This window comes from Cherax quadricarinatus, chromosome 14, assembly GCF_038502225.1.
Source record: "Cherax quadricarinatus isolate ZL_2023a chromosome 14, ASM3850222v1, whole genome shotgun sequence".
NCBI lineage: Eukaryota > Metazoa > Arthropoda > Malacostraca > Decapoda > Parastacidae > Cherax > Cherax quadricarinatus.
Window position 1 is genome coordinate 50635170 of NC_091305.1, and position 22131 is coordinate 50657300.

At 46.4% G+C, this 22131-nt stretch overlaps 1 protein-coding gene across 11 annotated transcripts in view; it reads right to left on the minus strand.

Annotated features, from left to right (window-relative positions):
* LOC128698394 (adenylate cyclase type 1) overlaps positions 1-22131 on the minus strand; it is a 1819232-nt gene that overhangs the window by 1117844 nt on the left and 679257 nt on the right. For all 11 annotated transcript variants that reach the window (XM_070085014.1, XM_070085006.1, XM_070085009.1 and 8 more), the window contains exon 3: positions 21619-21768. In XM_070085014.1, coding sequence (XP_069941115.1) covers positions 21619-21768 — 150 coding nt within the window. The remainder of the gene's footprint in view (positions 1-21618; positions 21769-22131) is intronic.

Consider the following 22131-nt stretch of genomic DNA (forward strand, 5'->3'; position numbering starts at 1 on the left):
GCTGGTATCGTTAGTAGCACATGACCTGCTACAGCTGGTATCGCTAGTAGCACATGACCTACAGCTGGTATCGTTAGTGTCACATGACCTGCTACAGCTGGTATCGTTAGTAGCACATGACCTGCTACAGCTGGTATCGCTAGTAGCACATGACCTGCTACAGCTGGTATCGCTAGTAGCACATGACCTGCTACAGCTGGTATCGCTAGTAGCACATGACCTGCTACAGCTGGTATCGTTAGTGTCACATGACCTGCTACAGCTGGTATCGTTAGTGTCACATGACCTGCTACAGCTGGTATCGCTAGTAGCACATGACCTGCTACAGCTTGTATCGCTAGTAGCACATGACCTGCTACAGCTGGTATCGCTAGTAGCACATGACCTGCTACAGCTGGTATCGTTAGTAGCACATGACCTTCTACAGCTGGTATCGCTAGTAGCACATGACCTGCTACAGCTGGTATCGCTAGTAGCACATGACCTGCTACAGCTGGTATCGTTAGTGACATATGACCTGCTACAGCTGGTATCGCTAGTAGCACATGACCTGCTACAGCTGGTATCGTTAGTGTCACATGACCTGCTACAGCTGGTATCGTTAGTGTCACATGACCTGCTACAGCTGGTATCGCTAGTAGCACATGACCTGCTACAGCTATTATCGTTAGTGTCACATGACCTGCTACAGCTGGTATCGTTAGTGTCACATGACCTGCTACAGCTGGTATCGCTAGTAGCACATACCTGCTACAGCTGGTATCGTTATCGTCACATGACCTGCTACAGCTGATATCGCTAGTAGCACATGACCTGCTACAGCTGGTATCGTGTCACATGACCTGCTACAGCTGGTATCGCTAGGAGCACATGACCTGCTACAGCTGGTATCGTTAGTGTCAAATGACCTGCTACAGCTGGTATCGTTAGTGTCACATGACCTGCTACAGCTGGTATCGTTAGTGTAACATGACCTGCTACAGCTGGTATCGTTAGTGTCACATGGCCTGCTACAGCTGGTATCGTTAGTGTCACATGACCTGCTACAGCTGGTATCGTTAGTGTCACATGACCTGCTACAGCTGGTATCGTTAGTGTCACATGACCTGCTACAGCTGGTATCGTTAGTGTCACATGAGCTGCTACAGCTGGTATCGTTAGTGTCACATGACCTGCTACAGCTGGTATCGCTAGTGTCACATGACCTGCTACAGCTGGTATCGTTAGTGTCACATGACCTGCTACAGCTGGTATCGCTAGTGTCACATGACCTGCTACAGCTGGTATCGTTAGTGTCACATGACCTGCTACAGCTGGTATCGTTAGTGTCACATGACCTGCTACAGCTGGTATCGTTAGTGTAACATGACCTGCTACAGCTGGTATCGTTAGTGTCACATGACCTGCTACAGCTGGTATCGCTAGTGTCACATGACCTGCTACAGCTGGTATCGTTAGTGTCACATGACCTGCTACAGCTGGTATCGCTAGTGTCACATGACCTGCTACAGCTGGTATCGTTAGTGTCACATGACCTGCTACAGCTGGTATCGCTAGTGTCACATGACCTGCTACAGCTGGTATCGTTAGTGTCACATGACCTTATACAGCTGGTATCGCTAGTGTCACATGACCTGCTACAGCTGGTATCGCTAGTGTCACATGCAGGGACGGATCTATGAAACAAATATAGCTCCAGGGCCACTAATCCTGGAGGCTCCAAAAGCGACTTAAGTTCAAAATGCTTAAAAATTTTGGGTCTACTGTATGAGGTATTTTTTTTTTTTAATAATAAAAATACAGTGTAATTCAGTACAAAAATAAGTCAAACTAAAAATAAAAATGTTATTAATGTATGATATAGGCGTAGGTGTTGTTAGTTGGCATGGTAACCCCATAAGAGTTGAAGCTTCAGGGAGCCAACAATGTACGTCGTCCACTGATCTAGTAGGACAATACTGAAGGTCAGTAAACTGATGAACGACAAGAAAACCTTCCGGTACTTAGACATTGATGACTTTTAACTACATAATTTAAAATTTATAATAGTCCAGCAGATAGAACACAACCTAACAACACAGGAATCACGTGACCTTATTATTTAATTGGCTTCATCTCGAATAAGTCTCACTCGTTTTTTTCAGGTCACTGTCACTCACACCTCACTTTCTGAATATATATATATATATATATATATATATATATATATATATATATATATATATATATATATATATATATATATATGAAGGTGTGTGTCAGGATTCAGGACCCACCACAGTAACTTTTTCTAACTTGTCTGAAGTGTTGGCTCCCGGGTCTTAATAAACAAATTTCTTTTCCACCATACATGTGGTCTCCCATACAGGCAAGCTGACTCGACCCCCCCAAAAAAAAACAAGAACCTGGAGTTTTTCTTTTTACATTTAGTAATTTATAAGGAGGAGTTACTAGCCAAAGAACAATGTCTCAGAACTAATTACCCGGGTTATGTTAACAACAACTACGTACCAGTACACTTAGAAATGCCTCAAACCATTTATTAATGAAACGTTTCGCCCATAATATGCGATCACTTCTTAATGATGGGAGGTAAATATACAACCCTGGCGAGTTTAGCGCTTCCTTATCAATATAATAGAATATGGTGTTGGTATGAGTCCGCTGTGACTCCCACCAGTGTTACTGTTAAGAGCGAGCAACAACAGTGTGAGTGAACAGAGACCGTGTCTTGATTATTGCATGGACGTTCCAGCCTCCTCTTCCCTCTCGATGAGTGACCCACACAGGTTTACCTCTTCAGGAACTACAAGTGATCATTGTTGCATCATGACTCCTGCAACATTAATCCTTCAACCTTCATCAATACCATCCATTGATCCTTCAGCCATCCACTGATCCTTCAACCATCCATTGATCCTTCAGCCATCCATTGATCCTTCAGCCATCCATTGATCCTTCAGCCATCCATTGATCCTTCAACCATCCATTGATCCTTCAGCCATCCATTGATCCTTCAACCATCCATTGATCCTTCAGCCATCCATTGATCCTTCAACCATCCATTGATCCTTCAACCATCCATTGATCCTTCAGCCATCCATTGATCCTTCAACCATCCATTGATCCTTCAACCATCCATTGATCCTTCAGCCATCCATTGATCCTTCAGCCATCCATTGATCCTTCAACCATCCATTGATCCTTCAACCATCCATTGATCCTTCAGCCATCCATTGATCCTTCAGCCATCCATTGATCCTTCAACCATCCATTGATCCTTCAACCATCCATTGATCCTTCAGCCATCCATTGATCCTTCAGCCATCCATTGATCCTTCAACCATCCATTGATCCTTCAACCATCCATTGATCCTTCAGCCATCCATTGATCCTTCAACCATCCATTGATCCTTCAACCATCCATTGATCCTTCAACCATCCATTGATCCTTCAACCATCCATTGATCCTTCAACCATCCATTGATCCTTCAACCATCCATTGATCCTTCAACCATCCATTGATCCTTCAACCATCCACTGATCCTTCAACCATCCACTGATCCTTCAACCATCCATTGATCCTTCAACCATCCACTGATCCTTCAACCATCCACTGATCCTTCAACCATCCACTGATCCTTCAACCATCCATTGATCCTTCAACCATCCATTGATCCTTCAACCATCCACTGATCCTTCAACCATCCATTGATCCTTCAGCCATCCACTGATTCTTCAACCATCCATTGATCCTTCAACCATCCACTGATCCTTCAACCATCCACTGATCCTTCAACCATACACTGATCCTTCAACCATCCATTGATCCTTCAACCATCCATTGATCCTTCAACCATCCATTGATCCTTCAGCCATCCACTGATTCTTCAACCATCCATTGATCCTTCAACCATCCACTGATCCTTCAACCATACACTGATCCTTCAACCATCCATTGATTCTTCAACCATCCATTGATCCTTCAACCATCCATTGATCCTTCAACCATCCACTGATCCTTCAACCATCCACTGATCCTTCAACCATCCACTGATCCTTCAACCATACACTGATCCTTCAACCATCCACTGATCCTTCAAATATCTTCTCCTCTCAGTAGTAGTACCAGTTCCTAGTAACCAGTTACCAGTAACCAGTGTACCAGTAGTTGACTCACTACCAACCGTCTGTGTGAATCACTGACTGTTATTCATGTTGCTGCTGACCATAGCATATTTTTGAACGTCTTACCCGCTAGGCACTTGTGAGTCAAAGATAGGGAGCAGAGAGAGGCAGGTCGGCTCTTGGCGCTTCCCATACTTCCCGTTATATATTATACTTACTGCCAGCCTACGTGAGTATTTTTACCCCGTCCACGTAATCGAACCCACATGACACTCCAACCATCCACTGATCCTTCAACCATCCATTCATCCTTCAACCATCCATTGATCCTTCAACCATCCACTGATCCTTCAACCATCCATTGATCCTTCAACCATCCACTGATCCTTCAACCATCCATTGATCCTTCAACTATCCATTGATCCTTCAACCATCCACTGATCCTCCAACCATCCACTGATCCTTCAACCATCCATTGATTCTTCAACCATCCACTGATCCTTCAACCATCCATTGATCCTTCAACCATCTGTTGATCCTTCAACCATTCATTGATCCTTCAAACATCCACTGATCCTTCAACCATCCATTGATCCTTCAACTATCCATTGATCCTTCAACCATCCATTGATGATTCAACCATCCATTGGTCCTTCAACCATCCATTGATCCTTCAATCATCCACTGATCCTTCAACCATCCATTGATCCTTCAACCATCCACTGATCCTTCAACCATCCACTAATCCTCCAACCATCCACTGATCATCCAACCATCCACTGATCTTCCAACCATCCATTGATCATCCAACCATCCACTGAACATCCCTCCATCCACTGATCATCCAACCATCCACTGATCATCCAACCATCCACTGATCCTTCAACCATCCACTAATCCTCCAACCATCCACTGATCATCCAACCATCCACTGATCTTCCAACCATCCATTGATCATCCAACCATCCACTGATCCTTCAACCATCCACTGATCCTTGAACCATCCATTGATCCTTCAACCATCCATTGATCCTTCAACCATCCATTGATCCTTCAACCATCAACTGATCCTTCAGCCATCCATTGATTCTTCAACCGTCCACTGATCCTTCAAAAAATCCACTGATCCTTCAACCATCCACTGATCCCCCAACCATCCACTGATCCTTCAACCATCCATTAATCCTTCAACCATCCCTTGATCCTTCAACCATCCATTGATCCTCCAACCATCCACTGATCCTTCAACCATTCATTGATCCTTCAACCATCCACTGATCCTTCAACGATTCATTGATCATTCAACCATCCACTGATCCTTCAACCATCCACTGATCCTTCAACCATCCATTGATCCTTCAACCATCTGTTGATCCTTCAACCATCCATTGATCCTTCAACCATCCACTGATCCTTCAACCATCCATTGATCCTTCAACCATCCACTGATCCATCAACCATCCATTGATCCTTCAACTATCCACTGACCCTTCAACCATCCATTGATCCTTCAACCATCCACTGATCCTCCAACCATCCATTGATCCTTCAACCATCCACTGATCATTTAACCATCCGCTGATCCTTCAACCATCCACTGATCCATCAACCATCCATTGATCCTTCAACCATCCACTGATCCTTCAACCATCCACTGACCCTTCAACCATTCACTGATCTTCCAACCATCAACTGATCATCCAACCATCCATTGATCATCCAACCATCCACTGCTCCTTCAACCATCCACTGATCCTCCAACCATCCACTGATCCTTCAACCACCCACTGATCCTTCAACCATCCATTGATCCTTCAACCATCCACTGATCCTTCAACCATCCATTGATCCTTCAACCATCTGTTGAACCTTCACCCATCCATTGATCCTTCAACAATCCACTGATCCTTCAATCATCCACTGATCAACCATCCATTGATCCTTCGACCATCCACTCACCCTTCAACCATCCATTGATCCTTCAACCATCCATTGACCCTTCAACTATCCATTGATTCTTCAACCATCCACTGATCCTTCAACCATCCATTGATGATTCAACCATCCATTGATCCTCCAACCATCCACTGATCCCTCAACCATCCATTGGTCCTTCAACCATCCATTGATCCTTCAACCATCCACTGATCCTTCAACCATCCATTGATCCTCCAACCATCCACTGATCATCCAACCATCCACTGATCTTTCAACCATCCACTAATCCTCCAACCATCCACTGATCATCCAACCATCCACTGATCCTCCAACCATCCATTGGTCATCCAACCATTCACTGATCACCCAACCATCCACTGATCCTTCAACCATCCATTCATCCTTCAACCATCCACTGATCCTTCAACCATCCAATGATCCTTCAACCATCCATTGATCATTCAACCATCCGTTGATTTTTCAACCATCCACTGATCCTTCAACCATCCACTGATCCTTCAACCATCCATTTATCCTTCAACCATCCATTGATCCTTCAACCATCCATTGATCAACCATCCATTGATCGATCAACCATCCACTAACACTTCAACCATCTATTGATCCTTCAACCATCCACTGATCCTTCAACAATCCATTGATCCTTCAACCACTCACTGATCCTTCAGCCATCCACTGATCCTTCAACAATCCACTGATCCTTCAGCCATCCACTGATCCTTCAACCATCCACTGATCCTTCAACTATCCACTGATCCTTCAACAATTCATTGATCCTTCAACCATCCATTGTTCCTTCAACCATCCACTGATCCTTCAACCATCCATTGATCCTCCATCCAGTGATCCTTCAACCATCCATTGATCCTTCAACCATCCGCTGATCCTACAACCATCCACTGATCCTTCAACCATCCATTGATCCTTCAACCATACATTGATCCTTCAACCATCCATTGATCCTTCAACCATCCATTGATCAACCATCCACTGATCCTAAAACCATCCATTGATCATCCAACTATCCACTGATCATCCAAACATCCACTGATCATCAAACCATCCACTGATCATCAAACCATCCACTGATCATCCAACCATCCACTGATCATCCAACCATCCACTGATCCTTCAACCATCCACTGATCCTCCAACCATCCACTGACCCTCAAACCATCCATTGATCATCCAACCATCCATTGATCCTTCAACCATCCACTGATCCTTCAACCATCCATTGATCCTCCAACCATCCACTGATCATCCAACCATCCACTGATCCTTCAACCATCTACTGATCCTTCAACCATCTACTAATCCTCCAACCATCCATTGATCATCCAACCATCCAATGATCCTCCAACCATCCACTGATCCTTTAACCATCCACTGATCCTTCAACCATCCACTGATCCTTCAACCATCCATTGATCCTTCAACCATACATTGATCCTTCAACCATCCATTGATCCTTCAACCATCCATTGAACAACCATCCACTGATCCTAAAACCATCCATTGATCATCCAACTATCCACTGATCATCCAAACATCCACTGATCATCAAACCATCCACTGATCATCCAACCATCCACTGATCATCCAACCATCCACTGATCATCCAACCATCCACTGATCCTTCAACTATCAATTGATCCTTCAACCATCCATTGATCAACCATCCATTGATCCTTCAACCATCCACTGACCCTTCAACCATCCATTGATCCTTCAACCATCCACTGAACCTTCAACCATCCATTGATACTTCAACCATTCACTGATCCTTCAACCATCCATTGATCCTCCAACCATACACTGACCCTTCAACCATCCACTGATCCTTCAACCATCCATTGATCCTTCAATCATCCATTGATCCTCCAACCATCAACTGACCCTTCAACCATCCAATGATCCTTCTACCATCCATTGATCCTTTAACCATCCACTGATCCTTCAACCATCCACTGAGCCTTCAACCATCCATTGATCCCTCAACCATCCACAGATCCTTCAACCATCCATTGATCCTGCAACCATCCACTGATCATCCAACGATCCATTGATCCTTCAAAAATACATTGATCCTTCAACCATCTGTTGATCCTTCAACCATCCATTGATCCTTCAACCATCCACTAATTCTTCAACCATCCATTGATCCTTCAACCATCCACTGATCCTTCAACCATCCACTGATAAACCATCCATTGATCCTTCAACCATCCAATGATCCTTCAACCATCCATTGATCCTTCAACCATCCATTGATCCTTCAACCATCCACTGATCCTTCAACCATCCATTGATCCTCCAACCATCCACTGATCCTTCAACCATCCATTGATCCTTCAATCATCCATTGATCCTTCAACCATCCACTGATTCTCCAACCATCCATTGATCCTTCAACCATCCATTGATCATTCAACCATCCGGTGATCCTTCAACCATCCACTGATCCTTCAACCATCAATTGATCATTCAACCATCCATTGATCCTTAAAGCATCCATTGATCAAGCATCCACTGATCCTGCAACCATCCACTGATCATCCAACCATCCATTGATCCTTCAACCATCCGTTGATCCAACCATCCACTGATCATCCAACCATCCACTGATCCTCCAACCCTCCACTGATCATCCAACCATCCACTGATCCTCCAACCATCCACTAACCCTCCAACCATCCATTGATCCTTCAGCCATCCATTGATCCTCCAACCATCCACTGATCATCCAAGCATCCACTGATCCTTCAACCATCCACTAATCCAACCATCCACTGATCACCCAACCATCCACTGATCCTCCAATCATCCAACCATCCACTGATCATCCAACGATCCACTGATCCTTCAACCATCCATTGATCCTTCAACCATCCATTGATCCTTCAACCAACCATTGATCTTTCAACCATCCATAGATCCTTTAACCATCCATTGATCCTTCAACCATCCACTGATCCTTCAACCTTCCATTGATCCTTCAACCATCCATTGATCCTTCAACCATCCATTGATCCTTCAACTATCCACCGATCCTTCAACCATCCATTGATCCTTCAGCCATCCACTGATCCTCCAACCATCCGTTGATCCTCCAACCATCCACTGATCCTTCAATCATTCGTTGATCCTTCAACCATCCACTGATTTTTCAACCATCCACTAATCCTTCAACCATCCATTTATGCTTTAACCATCCATTGATCCTTCAACCATCCACTGATCCTTCAACCATCCATTGATCCTTCAACCATCGACTAATCCTTCAACCAACCATTGATCCGTCAACCATCCACTGATTCTTCAACCATCCACTGATCCTTCAACCATCCATTGATCTTTCAACCATCCACTGATCCTTCAACCATCCATTGATCCTTCAACCATCCACTGAACCTTCAACTATCCACAGATCCTTCAATCATCCATTGATCCTTCAACCATCCATTGATACTTCAACCATCCACTGATCCTTCAACCATCCATTGATCCTTCAATCATGCATTGATCCTTCAATCATCCACTGATCCTTCAACCATCCATTGATCCTTCAACCATCCACTGATCCTTCAACCATCTATTGATCCTTCAACCATCCGTTGATCCTTCAACCATCCACTGATCCTCCAATCATCCACTGACCCTCCAACCATCCACTGATCATCCAACCATCCATTGATCCTTCAACCATCAACTGATCCTTCAACCATCTATTGATCCTCCAACCATCCACTGATCATCCAACCATCCACTAATCCTCCAACCATCCACTGATCACCCAACCATCCACTGATCCTCCAACTATCCATTGATCATCCAACCATCCACTGATCATCTAACCATCCACTGATCCTTCAACCATCCACTGATCCTTCAACCATCCATTGATCCTTTAACCATCCATTGATCCTTCAACCATCCACTGATCAACCATCCACTGATCCTTCAACCATCCATTGATCCTTCAATCATCCACTGGTCCTTCAACCATCCACTGATACTTCAACCATTAACTGATCTTTCAACCATCCACTGATCCTTCAACCATCCATTGATCCTTCAACCATCCACTGATCCTTCAACCATCCACTGATCCTCCAACCATCCACTGATCCTTCAATCATCCATTGATCCTTCAACCATCCACTGATCCTTCAACCATCCATTGATCCTTCAACCATCCATTGATCCTCCAACCATCCACTGATCCTTCAACCATCCCTTGATCCTTCGGCCATTCATTGATCCTTCAACCATCCACTGATCCTTCAACCATCCACTGATCCTTCAACCATCCATTGATCCTTCAACCATCCACTGATCCTTCAACCATCCACTGATCCTTCAACCATCCATTGATCCTTCAACCATCCACTAATCCTTCAACCATCCATTGATCCTCCATCCAGTGATCCTTAAACCATCCATTGATCCTTCAACCATCCATTGATCTTTCAACCATCCACTGATCCTCCAACCATCCGTTGATCCATCAACCATCCATTCATCCTTCAACCATCCATTGATCCTTCAACCATCCGTTGATCCTTCAACCATCCACTGATCCTTCAACCATCCATTGATCCTTCAACCATCCATTGATCCTTCGGCCATCCACTGATCCTCCAACCATCCATTGATCCTCTAACCATCCACTGATCCTCCAACCATCCATTGATCCTTCAACCATCCGTTGATCCTTCAACCATCCGTTGATCCTTCAACCATCCACTGATCCTTCAACCATCCACTGATCATCCAACCATCCACTGATCCTCCAACCATCCACTGATCCTCCAACCATACACTGATCATCCAACCATCCACTGATCCTTCAACCATCCACTTATCCTCCAACCATCCACTGACCCTCCAACCTTCCACTGATCATCCAACCATCCATTGATCCTTCAACCATCCATTGATCCTCCAACCATCCACTGATCATCCAACCATCCACTGATCCTTCAACCATCCACTAATCCTCCAACCATCCACTGATCATCCAACCGTCCACTGACCCTCCAACCATCCATTGATCATCCAACCATCCACTGATCATCCAACCATCCACTGATCCTTCAACCATCCACTGATCCTTCAACCATCCATTGATCCTCTAACCATCCACTGATCATCCAACCATCCACTGATCCTCCAGCCATCCACTGATCCTCCAACCATCCACTGATCCTCCAACCATCCACTGATCCTCCAACCATCCACTGATCCTCCAACCATCCACTGATCCTCCAACCATTAACTGATCCTCCAACCATCCACTGATCATCCAACCATCCATTGATCCTTCAACCATCCACTGATCCTTCAACCATCCATTGATCATCCAATTATCCACTGATCCTCCAACCATCCACTGATGCTCCAACCATCCACTGATCAACCATCCACTGATCTTTCAACCATCCACTGATCCTCCAACCATCCACTGATCCTCCAACCATCCACTGATCCTACAACCATCCACTGATCATCCAACCATCCACTGATCATCCAACCATCCATTGATCCTCCAACCATCCATTGATCCTCTAACCATCCACTGATCCTCCAACTATACACTGATCCTCCAACCATCCAATGATCCTCCAACCATCCACTGATCATCCAACCATCCACTGATCATCCAACCATCCACTGATCCTCCAACCATCCACTGATCCTCCAACCATCCACTGATCATCCAACCATCCACTGATCATCCAACCATCCACTGATCATCCAACTATTCATTGATCCTCCAACCATTCAATGATCCTCCAACCATCCACTGATCATCCAACCATCCAATGATCCTCCAACCATCCACTGATCATCCAACCATCCACTGATCATCCAACCATCCACTGAACATCCCTCCATCCACTGATCATCCAACCATCCACTGATCATCCAACCATCCACTGATTCTTCAACCATCCACTGATCCTCCAACCGTCCACTGATCATCCAACCATCCACTGATCATCCAACCATCCATTGATCCTTCCCTTCAACCACACTTTCTTTTATTCTCTTATATTCTTCACTTAATAACCGTGGTCAAACACTTGATTCTCTCTCTCTCTCTCTCTCTCTCTCTCTCTCTCTCTCTCTCTCTCTCTCTCTCTCTCTCTCTCTCTCCTTCTTCCATCATCATCCACTCACTACACGTCAACTTCTCCATAATTATCTCCATCTCTTCTCCTGGATAATTATTCTTCCTTGTTCCTGCTCTTCTACTTGTGTTTCGCTACAATTATCGTCATCCGCACATCGTTCTCTTCTATGTCTCGTTGTAACTATACACACTCCCTACATTACCTTTGATATACCGTTGAAGAGTTTCGAGAGTTTAACTACTCTCAGAGTCTGACCATGGGCCAGGCTAGTCGGGTGCTTGCCTGATCAACCAGGCTGTTTCTGCTGGTGGTCCCCTGACCCACATCTCCATCACAGCCTGGTTGATCTGGCACCTGATGAAGATACTTGTCCAGTTTCCTCTTGAAGGCTTCAACACTTGTTCCAGCAGTGTTTCAGATATCTTCTGGTAAGATGTTGAGAAGTCTGGGACCCCGGATGTTGATACAGTGTTCCCTTATTGTCCCCACCGCACCCCTGCTCCTCACTGGGTTTATTTTACACTTCCTAACACATCTCTCACTCCAGTATGTTGGGACCCAGTATGTTGGGACCAAGCCCTCGAGTACCTTCCAGGTATATATTATCATGTACCTCTCTCTCCTCCGCTCCAATGAGTACATGTTCAAGACTTGAAGGCGTACTCACACTCCCTACGTTACTCACACTCCCTACATTACTCACACTCCCTACATTACTCACACTCCCTACATTACTTACACTCCCTACATTACTTACACTCCTTACATTACTCACACTCACTACTTTACTCACACTCCCTACATTACTTACACTCCCTACATACACTACATTACTCACACTCCCTACATTACTTACACTCCCTACATACACTACATTACTTACACTCCCTACATACACTACATTACTTACACTCCCTACATACACTACATTACTTACACTCCCTACATACACTACATTACTTACACTCCCTACATACACTACATTACTTACACTCCCTACATACACTACATTACTTACACTCCCTACATACACTACATTACTTACACTCCCTACATACACTACATTACTTACACTCCCTACATACACTACATTACTTACACTCCCTACATACACTACATTACTTCCACTCCCTACATACACTACATTACTTACACTCCCTACATACACTACATTACTCACACACAATAAATAACAACAAGGTGGAGAGGCAGAAACCTCTCCACTACACTGGAAGGTCGCGAAAACCAACTGACACAGAATTTCGAGAAAGAAATTGAAAACCTCCCAGCTGACTCACCACCTGCACCACATTCATCGAATTCTTTATTTATAAAAAAAAAGTGCAAAGCAACACTTGCACAAGCCCTCAGTATTTTTTTTTTTTTTTTTTTTTGAGAAAGAGCCTAGATCTACGTGAAATACCGTAGTTCTTAAAGAGCGCAGATAAAGCTCCATTGTATAAGGGAGGTGGTAGATCACCATATAAAAATTACACACCAGTAGCCCTAACCTCTCACATTATAAAATTTTTCGAAAGAGATAGAATGTCAAATTACAAATTTCATGGAACAAAATGATTTGCATAACATGAGCCAGCATGGTTAACAGCAGGACCATGATGCCTGTCACAGCTGCATAACCTGAGCCAGCATGGTTAACAGCAGGACCATGATGCCTGTCACAGCTGCATAACCTGAGCCAGCATGGTTAACAGCAGGACCATGATGCCTGTCACAGCTGCATAACCTGAGCCAGCATGGTTAACAGCAGGACCATGATGCCTGTCACAGCTGCATAACCTGAGCCAGCATGGTTAACAGCAGGACCATGATGCCTGTCACAGCTGCATAACTTGAGCCAGCATGGTTAACAGCAGGACCATGATGCCTGTCACAGCTGCATAACCTGAGCCAGCATGGTTAACAGCAGGACCATGATGCCTGTCACAGCTGCATAACCTGAGCCAGCATGGTTAACAGCAGGACCATGATGCCTGTCACAGCTGCATAACTTGAGCCAGCATGGTTAACAGCAGGACCATGATGCCTGTCACAGCTGCATAACCTGAGCCAGCATGGTTTACAGCAGGAACATGATGCCTGTCACAGCTGCATAACCTGAGCCAGCATGGTTGTCAGCAGGACCATGATGCCAGTCACAGCTGCATAACCTGAGCCAGCATGGTTAACAGCAGGACCATGATGCCTGTCACAGCTGCATAACCTGAGCCAGCATGGTTAACAGCAGGACCATGATGCCTGTCACAGCTGCATAACCTGAGCCAGCATGGTTGTCAGCAGGACCATGATGCCAGTCACAGCTGCATAACCTGAGCCAGCATGGTTTACAGCAGGACCATGATGCCTGTCACAGCTGCATAACCTGAGCCAGCATGGTTAACAGCAGGACCATGATGCCTGTCACAGCTGCATAACCTGAGCCAGCATGGTTAACAGCAGACCATGATGCCTGTCACAGCTGCATAACCTGAGCCAGCATGACCATGATGCTTGTCACAGCTGCATAACCTGAGCCAGCATGGTTAACAGCAGGACCATGATGCCTGTCACAGCTGCATAACCTGAGCCAGCATGGTTAACAGCAGGACCATGATGCCTGTCACAGCTGCATAACCTGAGCCAGCATGGTTAACAGCAGGACCATGATGCCTGTCACAGCTGCATAACCTGAGCCAGCATGGTTTACAGCAGGACCATGATGCCTGTCACAGCTGCATAACCTGAGCCAGCATGGTTAACAGCAGGACCATGATGCCTGTCACAGCTGCATAACCTGAGCCAGCATGGTTTACAGCAGGACCATGATGCCTGTCACAGCTGCATAACCTGAGCCAGCATGGTTAACAGCAGGACCATGATGCCTGTCACAGCTGCATAACCTGAGCCAGCATGGTTTACAGCAGACCATGATGCCTGTCACAGCTGCATAACCTGAGCCAGCATGGTTGTCAGCAGGACCATGATGCCTGTCACAGCTGCATAACCTGAGCCAGCAGTTTACAGCAGACCATGATGCCTGTCACAGCTGCATAACTTGAGCCAGCATGGTTTACAGCAGGACCATGATGCCTGTCACAGCTGCATAACTTGAGCCAGCATGGTTGACCATGATGCCTGTCACAGCTGCATAACCTGAGCCAGCATGGTTAACAGCAGGACCATGATGCCTGTCACAGCTGCATAACTTGAGCCAGCATGGTTAACAGCAGGACCATGATGCCTGTCACAGCTGCATAACCTGAGCCAGCATGGTTTACAGCAGGAACATGATGCCTGTCACAGCTGCATAACCTGAGCCAGCATGGTTGTCAGCAGGACCATGATGCCAGTCACAGCTGCATAACCTGAGCCAGCATGGTTAACAGCAGGACCATGATGCCTGTCACAGCTGCATAACCTGAGCCAGCATGGTTAACAGCAGGACCATGATGCCTGTCACAGCTGCATAACCTGAGCCAGCATGGTTGTCAGCAGGACCATGATGCCAGTCACAGCTGCATAACCTGAGCCAGCATGGTTTACAGCAGGACCATGATGCCTGTCACAGCTGCATAACCTGAGCCAGCATGGTTAACAGCAGGACCATGATGCCTGTCACAGCTGCATAACCTGAGCCAGCATGGTTAACAGCAGGACCATGATGCCTGTCACAGCTGCATAACCTGAGCCAGCATGGTTAACAGCAGGACCATGATGCTTGTCACAGCTGCATAACCTGAGCCAGCATGGTTAACAGCAGGACCATGATGCCTGTCACAGCTGCATAACCTGAGCCAGCATGGTTAACAGCAGGACCATGATGCCTGTCACAGCTGCATAACCTGAGCCAGCATGGTTAACAGCAGGACCATGATGCCTGTCACAGCTGCATAACCTGAGCCAGCATGGTTTACAGCAGGACCATGATGCCTGTCACAGCTGCATAACCTGAGCCAGCATGGTTAACAGCAGGACCATGATGCCTGTCACAGCTGCATAACCTGAGCCAGCATGGTTTACAGCAGGACCATGATGCCTGTCACAGCTGCATAACCTGAGCCAGCATGGTTAACAGCAGGACCATGATGCCTGTCACAGCTGCATAACCTGAGCCAGCATGGTTTACAGCAGGACCATGATGCCTGTCACAGCTGCATAACCTGAGCCAGCATGGTTGTCAGCAGGACCATGATGCCTGTCACAGCTGCATAACCTGAGCCAGCATGGTTTACAGCAGGACCATGATGCCTGTCACAGCTGCATAACTTGAGCCAGCATGGTTTACAGCAGGACCATGATGCCTGTCACAGCTGCATAACTTGAGCCAGCATGGTTAACAGCAGGACCATGATGCCTGTCACAGCTGCATAACCTGAGCCAGCATGGTTTACAGCAGGACCATGATGCCTGTCACAGCTGCATAACCTGAGCCAGCATGGTTAACAGCAGGACCATGATGCCTGTCACAGCTGCATAACCTGAGCAGCATGGTTTACAGCAGGACCATGATGCCTGTCACAGCTGCATAACCCGATCCAGCATGGTTTACAGCAGGACCATGATGCCTGTCACAGCTGCATAACCTGAGCAGCATGGTTTACAGCAGGACCATGATGCCTGTCACAGCTGCATAACCTGAGCCAGCATGGTTTACAGCAGGACGATGATGCCTGTCACAGCTGCATAACCTGAGCCAGCATGGTTTACAGCAGGACGATGATGCCTGTCACAGCTGCATAACCTGAGCCAGCATGGTTTACAGCAGGACGATGATGCCTGTCACAGCTGCATAACCTGAGCCAGCATGGTTTACAGCAGGACCATGATGCCTGTCACAGCTGCATAACCTGAGCCAGCATGGTTTACAGCAGGACCATGATGCCTGTCACAGCTGCATAACCTGAGCCAGCATGGTTTATAGCAGCATGCCTGTCACAGCTGCATAACCTGAGCCAGCATGGTTTACAGCAGGACCATGATGCCTGTCACAGCTGCATAACCTGAGCCAGCAGTTTACAGCAGCATGATGCCTGTCACAGCTGCATAACCTGACAGCATGGTTTACAGCATTACCATGATGCCTGTCACAGCTGCATAACCTGAGCCAGCATGGTTTACAGCAGGACCATGATGCCTGTCACAGCTGCATAACCTGAGCAGCAGCATGTCACAGCTGCATAACCTGAGCCAGCATGGTTTACAGCAGGACGATGATGCCTGTCACAGCTGCATAACCTGAGCCAGCATGGTTTACAGCAGGACCATGATGCCTGTCACAGCTGCATAACCTGAGCCAGCATGGTTTACAGCAGGACCATGATGCCTGTCACAGCTGCATAACCTGAGCCAGCATGGTTTATAGCAGCATGCCTGTCACAGCTGCATAACCTGAGCCAGCATGGTTTACAGCAGGACCATGATGCCTGTCACAGCTGCATAACCTGAGCCAGCATGGTTTACAGCAGGACCATGATGCCTGTCACAGCTGCATAACCTGAGCCAGCATGGTTTACAGCATTACCATGATGCCTGTCACAGCTGCATAACCTGAGCCAGCATGGTTTACAGCAGGACCATGATGCCTGTCACAGCTGCATAACCTGAGCCAGCATGGTTTACAGCAGGACCATGATGCCTGTCACAGCTGCATAACCTGAGCCAGCATGGTTTACAGCAGGACCATGATGCCTGTCACAGCTACATAACCTGAGCCAGCATGGTTTACAGCAGGACCATGATGCCTGTCACAGCTGCATAACCTGAGCCAGCATGGTTGTCAGCAGGACCATGATGCCTGTCACAGCTGCATAACCTGAGCCAGCATGGTTTACAGCAGGACCATGATGCCTGTCACAGCTGCATAACCTGAGCCAGCATGGTTTACAGCAGGACCATGATGCTTGTCACAGCTGCATAACCTGAGCCAGCATGGTTGTCAGCAGGACCATGATGCCTGTCACAGCTGCATAACCTGAGCCAGCATTGTTTACAGCAGGACCTTGATGCTTGTCACAGCTGCATAACCTGAGCAGCATGGTTTACAACAGGACCATGAAGCCTGTCACAGCTGCATAACCTGAGCTAGCATGGTTGTCAGCAGGACCATGATGCCTGTCACAGCTGCATAACTTGAGCCAGCATGGTTTACAGCAGGACCATGATGCCTGTCACAGCTGCATAACCTGAGCCAGCATGGTTTACAGCAGGACCATGATGCCTGTCACAGCTGCATAACCTGCGCCAGCATGGTTAACAGCAGGACCATGGTGCCTGTCACAGCTGCATAACCTGAGCCAGCATGGTTTACAGCAGGACCATGATGCTGTCACAGCTGCATAACCTGAGCCAGCATGGTTTACAGCAGGACCATGATGCCTGTCACAGCTGCATAACCTGAGCCAGCATGGTTTACAGCAGGACCATGATGCCTGTCACAGCTGCATAACTTGAGCCAGCATGGTTTACAGCAAGACCATGATGCCTGTCACAGCTGCATAACCTGAGCAGCATGGTTTACAGCAGGACCATGATGCCTGTCACAGCTGCATAACCCGAGCCAGCATGGTTTACAGCAGGACCATGATGCCTGTCACAGCTGCATAACCTGAGCCAGCATGTTTTACAGCAGGACCATGATGCTGTCACAGCTGCATAACCTGAGCCAGCATGGTTTACAGCAGGACCATGATGCCTGTCACAGCTGCATAACCTGAGCCAGCATGGTTTACAGCAGGACCATGATGCCTGTCACAGCTGCATAACTTGAGCCAGCATGGTTTACAGCAGGACCATGATGCCTGTCACAGCTGCATAACCTGAGCAGCATGGTTTACAGCAGGACCATGATGCCTGTCACAGCTGTATAACCCGAGCCAGCATGGTTTACAGCAGGACCATGATGCCTGTCACAGCTGCATAACCTGAGCCAGCATGGTTTACAGCAGGACCATGATGCCTGTCACAGCTGCATAACCTGAGCCAGCATGGTTTACAGCAGGACCATGATGCCTGTCACAGCTGCATAACCTGAGCCAGCATGGTTTACAGCAGGACCATGATGCCTGTCACAGCTGCATAACCTGAGCCAGCATGGTTTACAGCAGGACCATGATGCCTGTCACAGCTGCATAACCTGAGCCAGCATGGTTTACAGCAGGACCATGATGCCAGTCACAGCTGCTCAACCACTGACACGATTACTCAGGCGTTGAAGAAAACTAAAACGTAGATGTGATACCTTGAGTATACCTGAAGTATACCTGGGGTATACCTGGAAGGAGTTTCGGGGGTCAACGCCCCTGTGGCCTGGTCCGTGACCAGACCTCGTGGTAGATCAGTGTCTGATCAACCAGGCTGTTACTGCCGACCGCAAGTAAACGAACGTAGGAACGACAGATGGGCTGGTCAGGTACTGACAGTAGTGCCTCTCCAGCGTCTTCTTGAAGACAGCCAGACGTGTACTGGCAGTCCCCCTTACCATTACACCTTTGACGAGCTTCGAGTTTCACTACTCTCGGAGCCTGGCCATGGACCAGGCTCGTCTGGTGCTCGCCTGGTCAACCAGGCTGTTACTGCTGGAGGCCCGCTGCCGCACATATCCATCACAGCTTGGTTGATCTGACACCTGGTGAAGATACTTGTCAAGTTTCCTCGTGAAGGCTTCTACACTTGTTCCAGCAGTGTTTCTGATGTAACATGTTAAATAGTCTATATGTTGAAGAGTTGCAACATATTAAACTTTGGCAGAAACGTTCCATAATTCAGAAACACAAGAACTTGTACCCAAACTTTAGATCTTTTCTTCGATGCGAACATCAACACTGATGGTATTGCATCCAAAATGATTGCAATTCTGACTCTGCGAAACCACATTCAGCTTAAGCTGAGGCATCAGCAGGACACCTCAGGAAGCTAACTGGTGAAGAAAGATGTTTGTGTCAGGAAAACACTGCCACGTACCTGGCACTTAGTTCTGAACCTTCCTTCCTGAGGTAACATTCTCACGCCTCAGACATTACCAAATTATAATACCAAGTGACCCGGTCAGATGATCACGTGATGGTTGTTTGAGGGTCGCAAGCAACACCTGTGACCTCCACTATACATGCTGTAACCTACACTACATACTGCTTGCTGTGACCTACACTACACACTGCTGTAACCTATACTACACACTGCTTGCTGTGACCTACACTACACATGTTGTAACCTACACTACACACTGCTTGCTGTGACCTCCACTATACATGCTGTAACCTACACTACACACTGCTTGCTGTGACCTACACTACACACTGCTGTAACCTATACTACACACTGCTTGCTGTGACCTACACTACACATGTTGTAACCTACACTACACACTGCTTGCTATGACCTACACTACACACTGCTGTAACCTACACTACACACTGCTTGCTGTGACCTCCACTACAAACTGCTTGCTGTGACCTACATTACACACTGCTTGCTGTGACCTTCACTACAAACTTGATATACCTTTGAAGAGTTTCGAGAGTTTATCTACTCTCTGAGCCCGCACTTCTGTAACCTACACTACACAATGCTTGCTGTAACCTACGCTACGGGGGGGGGTTAACCTTCATATCAGTGATATCTTCCTATACCAGTAAATCTTAAATATGATTTTAGATAAATTTATTGAAAAATATATCTATGTATTGGCAATACATATATATATATATATATATATATATATATATATATATATATATATATATATATATATATATATATATATATATATATATTAATACATATCGGTGGTAATACTCACCTATATGTGGCTGCAGGGGTCGAAGTGTGTGTGTGTGTGTGTGTGTGTGTGTTAGTTACCATTTTGTCCTAGGCACATGTCGATTAGACACTAGGCCTGTGTGCATGTGTATGTGCGCGTGTGTGTGTGTGCGTGTGTGTGTGTGTGTGCGCGCACACACACACACACACACACACACACACACACACACACACACACACACACACACATACACACACACACACACACACACACACACACACATTAGAAATGTTACACAGCAACAAGGGGTCACAACCGGAAGTTGAAAACTAAGATAAGTCACAGAGATATTAGAAAATATTTCTTCAGTCATAGAGTTGTCGGAAGTAGAGCAACCTGGAGATTGATGTAGTGGAGGCAGGATCCATACATAGCTGTAAGAAGAGATATGATAAAGCTCATGGAGCAGGAAGAGAGTGACCCAATAGCGACCAGCGAAGAGGCGGGGCCAGGAGCTGTGAACTGATCCCTGCAACCACAAACAGGTGAGTACACACACACACACACACACACACACACACACCTCAGAGTACATACACCAAAGTAAGAGACAACAAATGGTTGATCACCTACCAGTTTGTCGTTCTCATCTTCCATCTGGAGTCTGGCAGCTATACAGTTGCGTGTGTCCAGGAAGGCTTTGCGCTGTGCCGCCTGCATCAGCTGCTGCAGCCACACCCCCGTCATGTTCACTGCGGCTGCCATCACGCTGTTCGCAACCAACTGAAACAAAGATAACTGCAGCTTAGTGGGTCGTTAGCAATATACCTGGGTCGTTAGCAGCACTCTGCTCCAGTGACCTAATTCAATAGTCACGTTATAATGAGTGCACACATTGCACTCATTATAACACACTGTATACAACAAACTTTACCCAGTTATGACTTGATAAAAGTTCCAGCCTCAGAACACTGTTATTATTAAAAACTTATCGAGTATAATGTGGGCATTATACCCTCACCTGTGGACATTATACCTACATCAACAAAATGAGATCTATCATGAGGGCGCCGTCACCAAATTTAACTTCAATAACAAAAACATACAGTGGAATCAAATTATCTATGTCCTAAATGAAAAAAACTG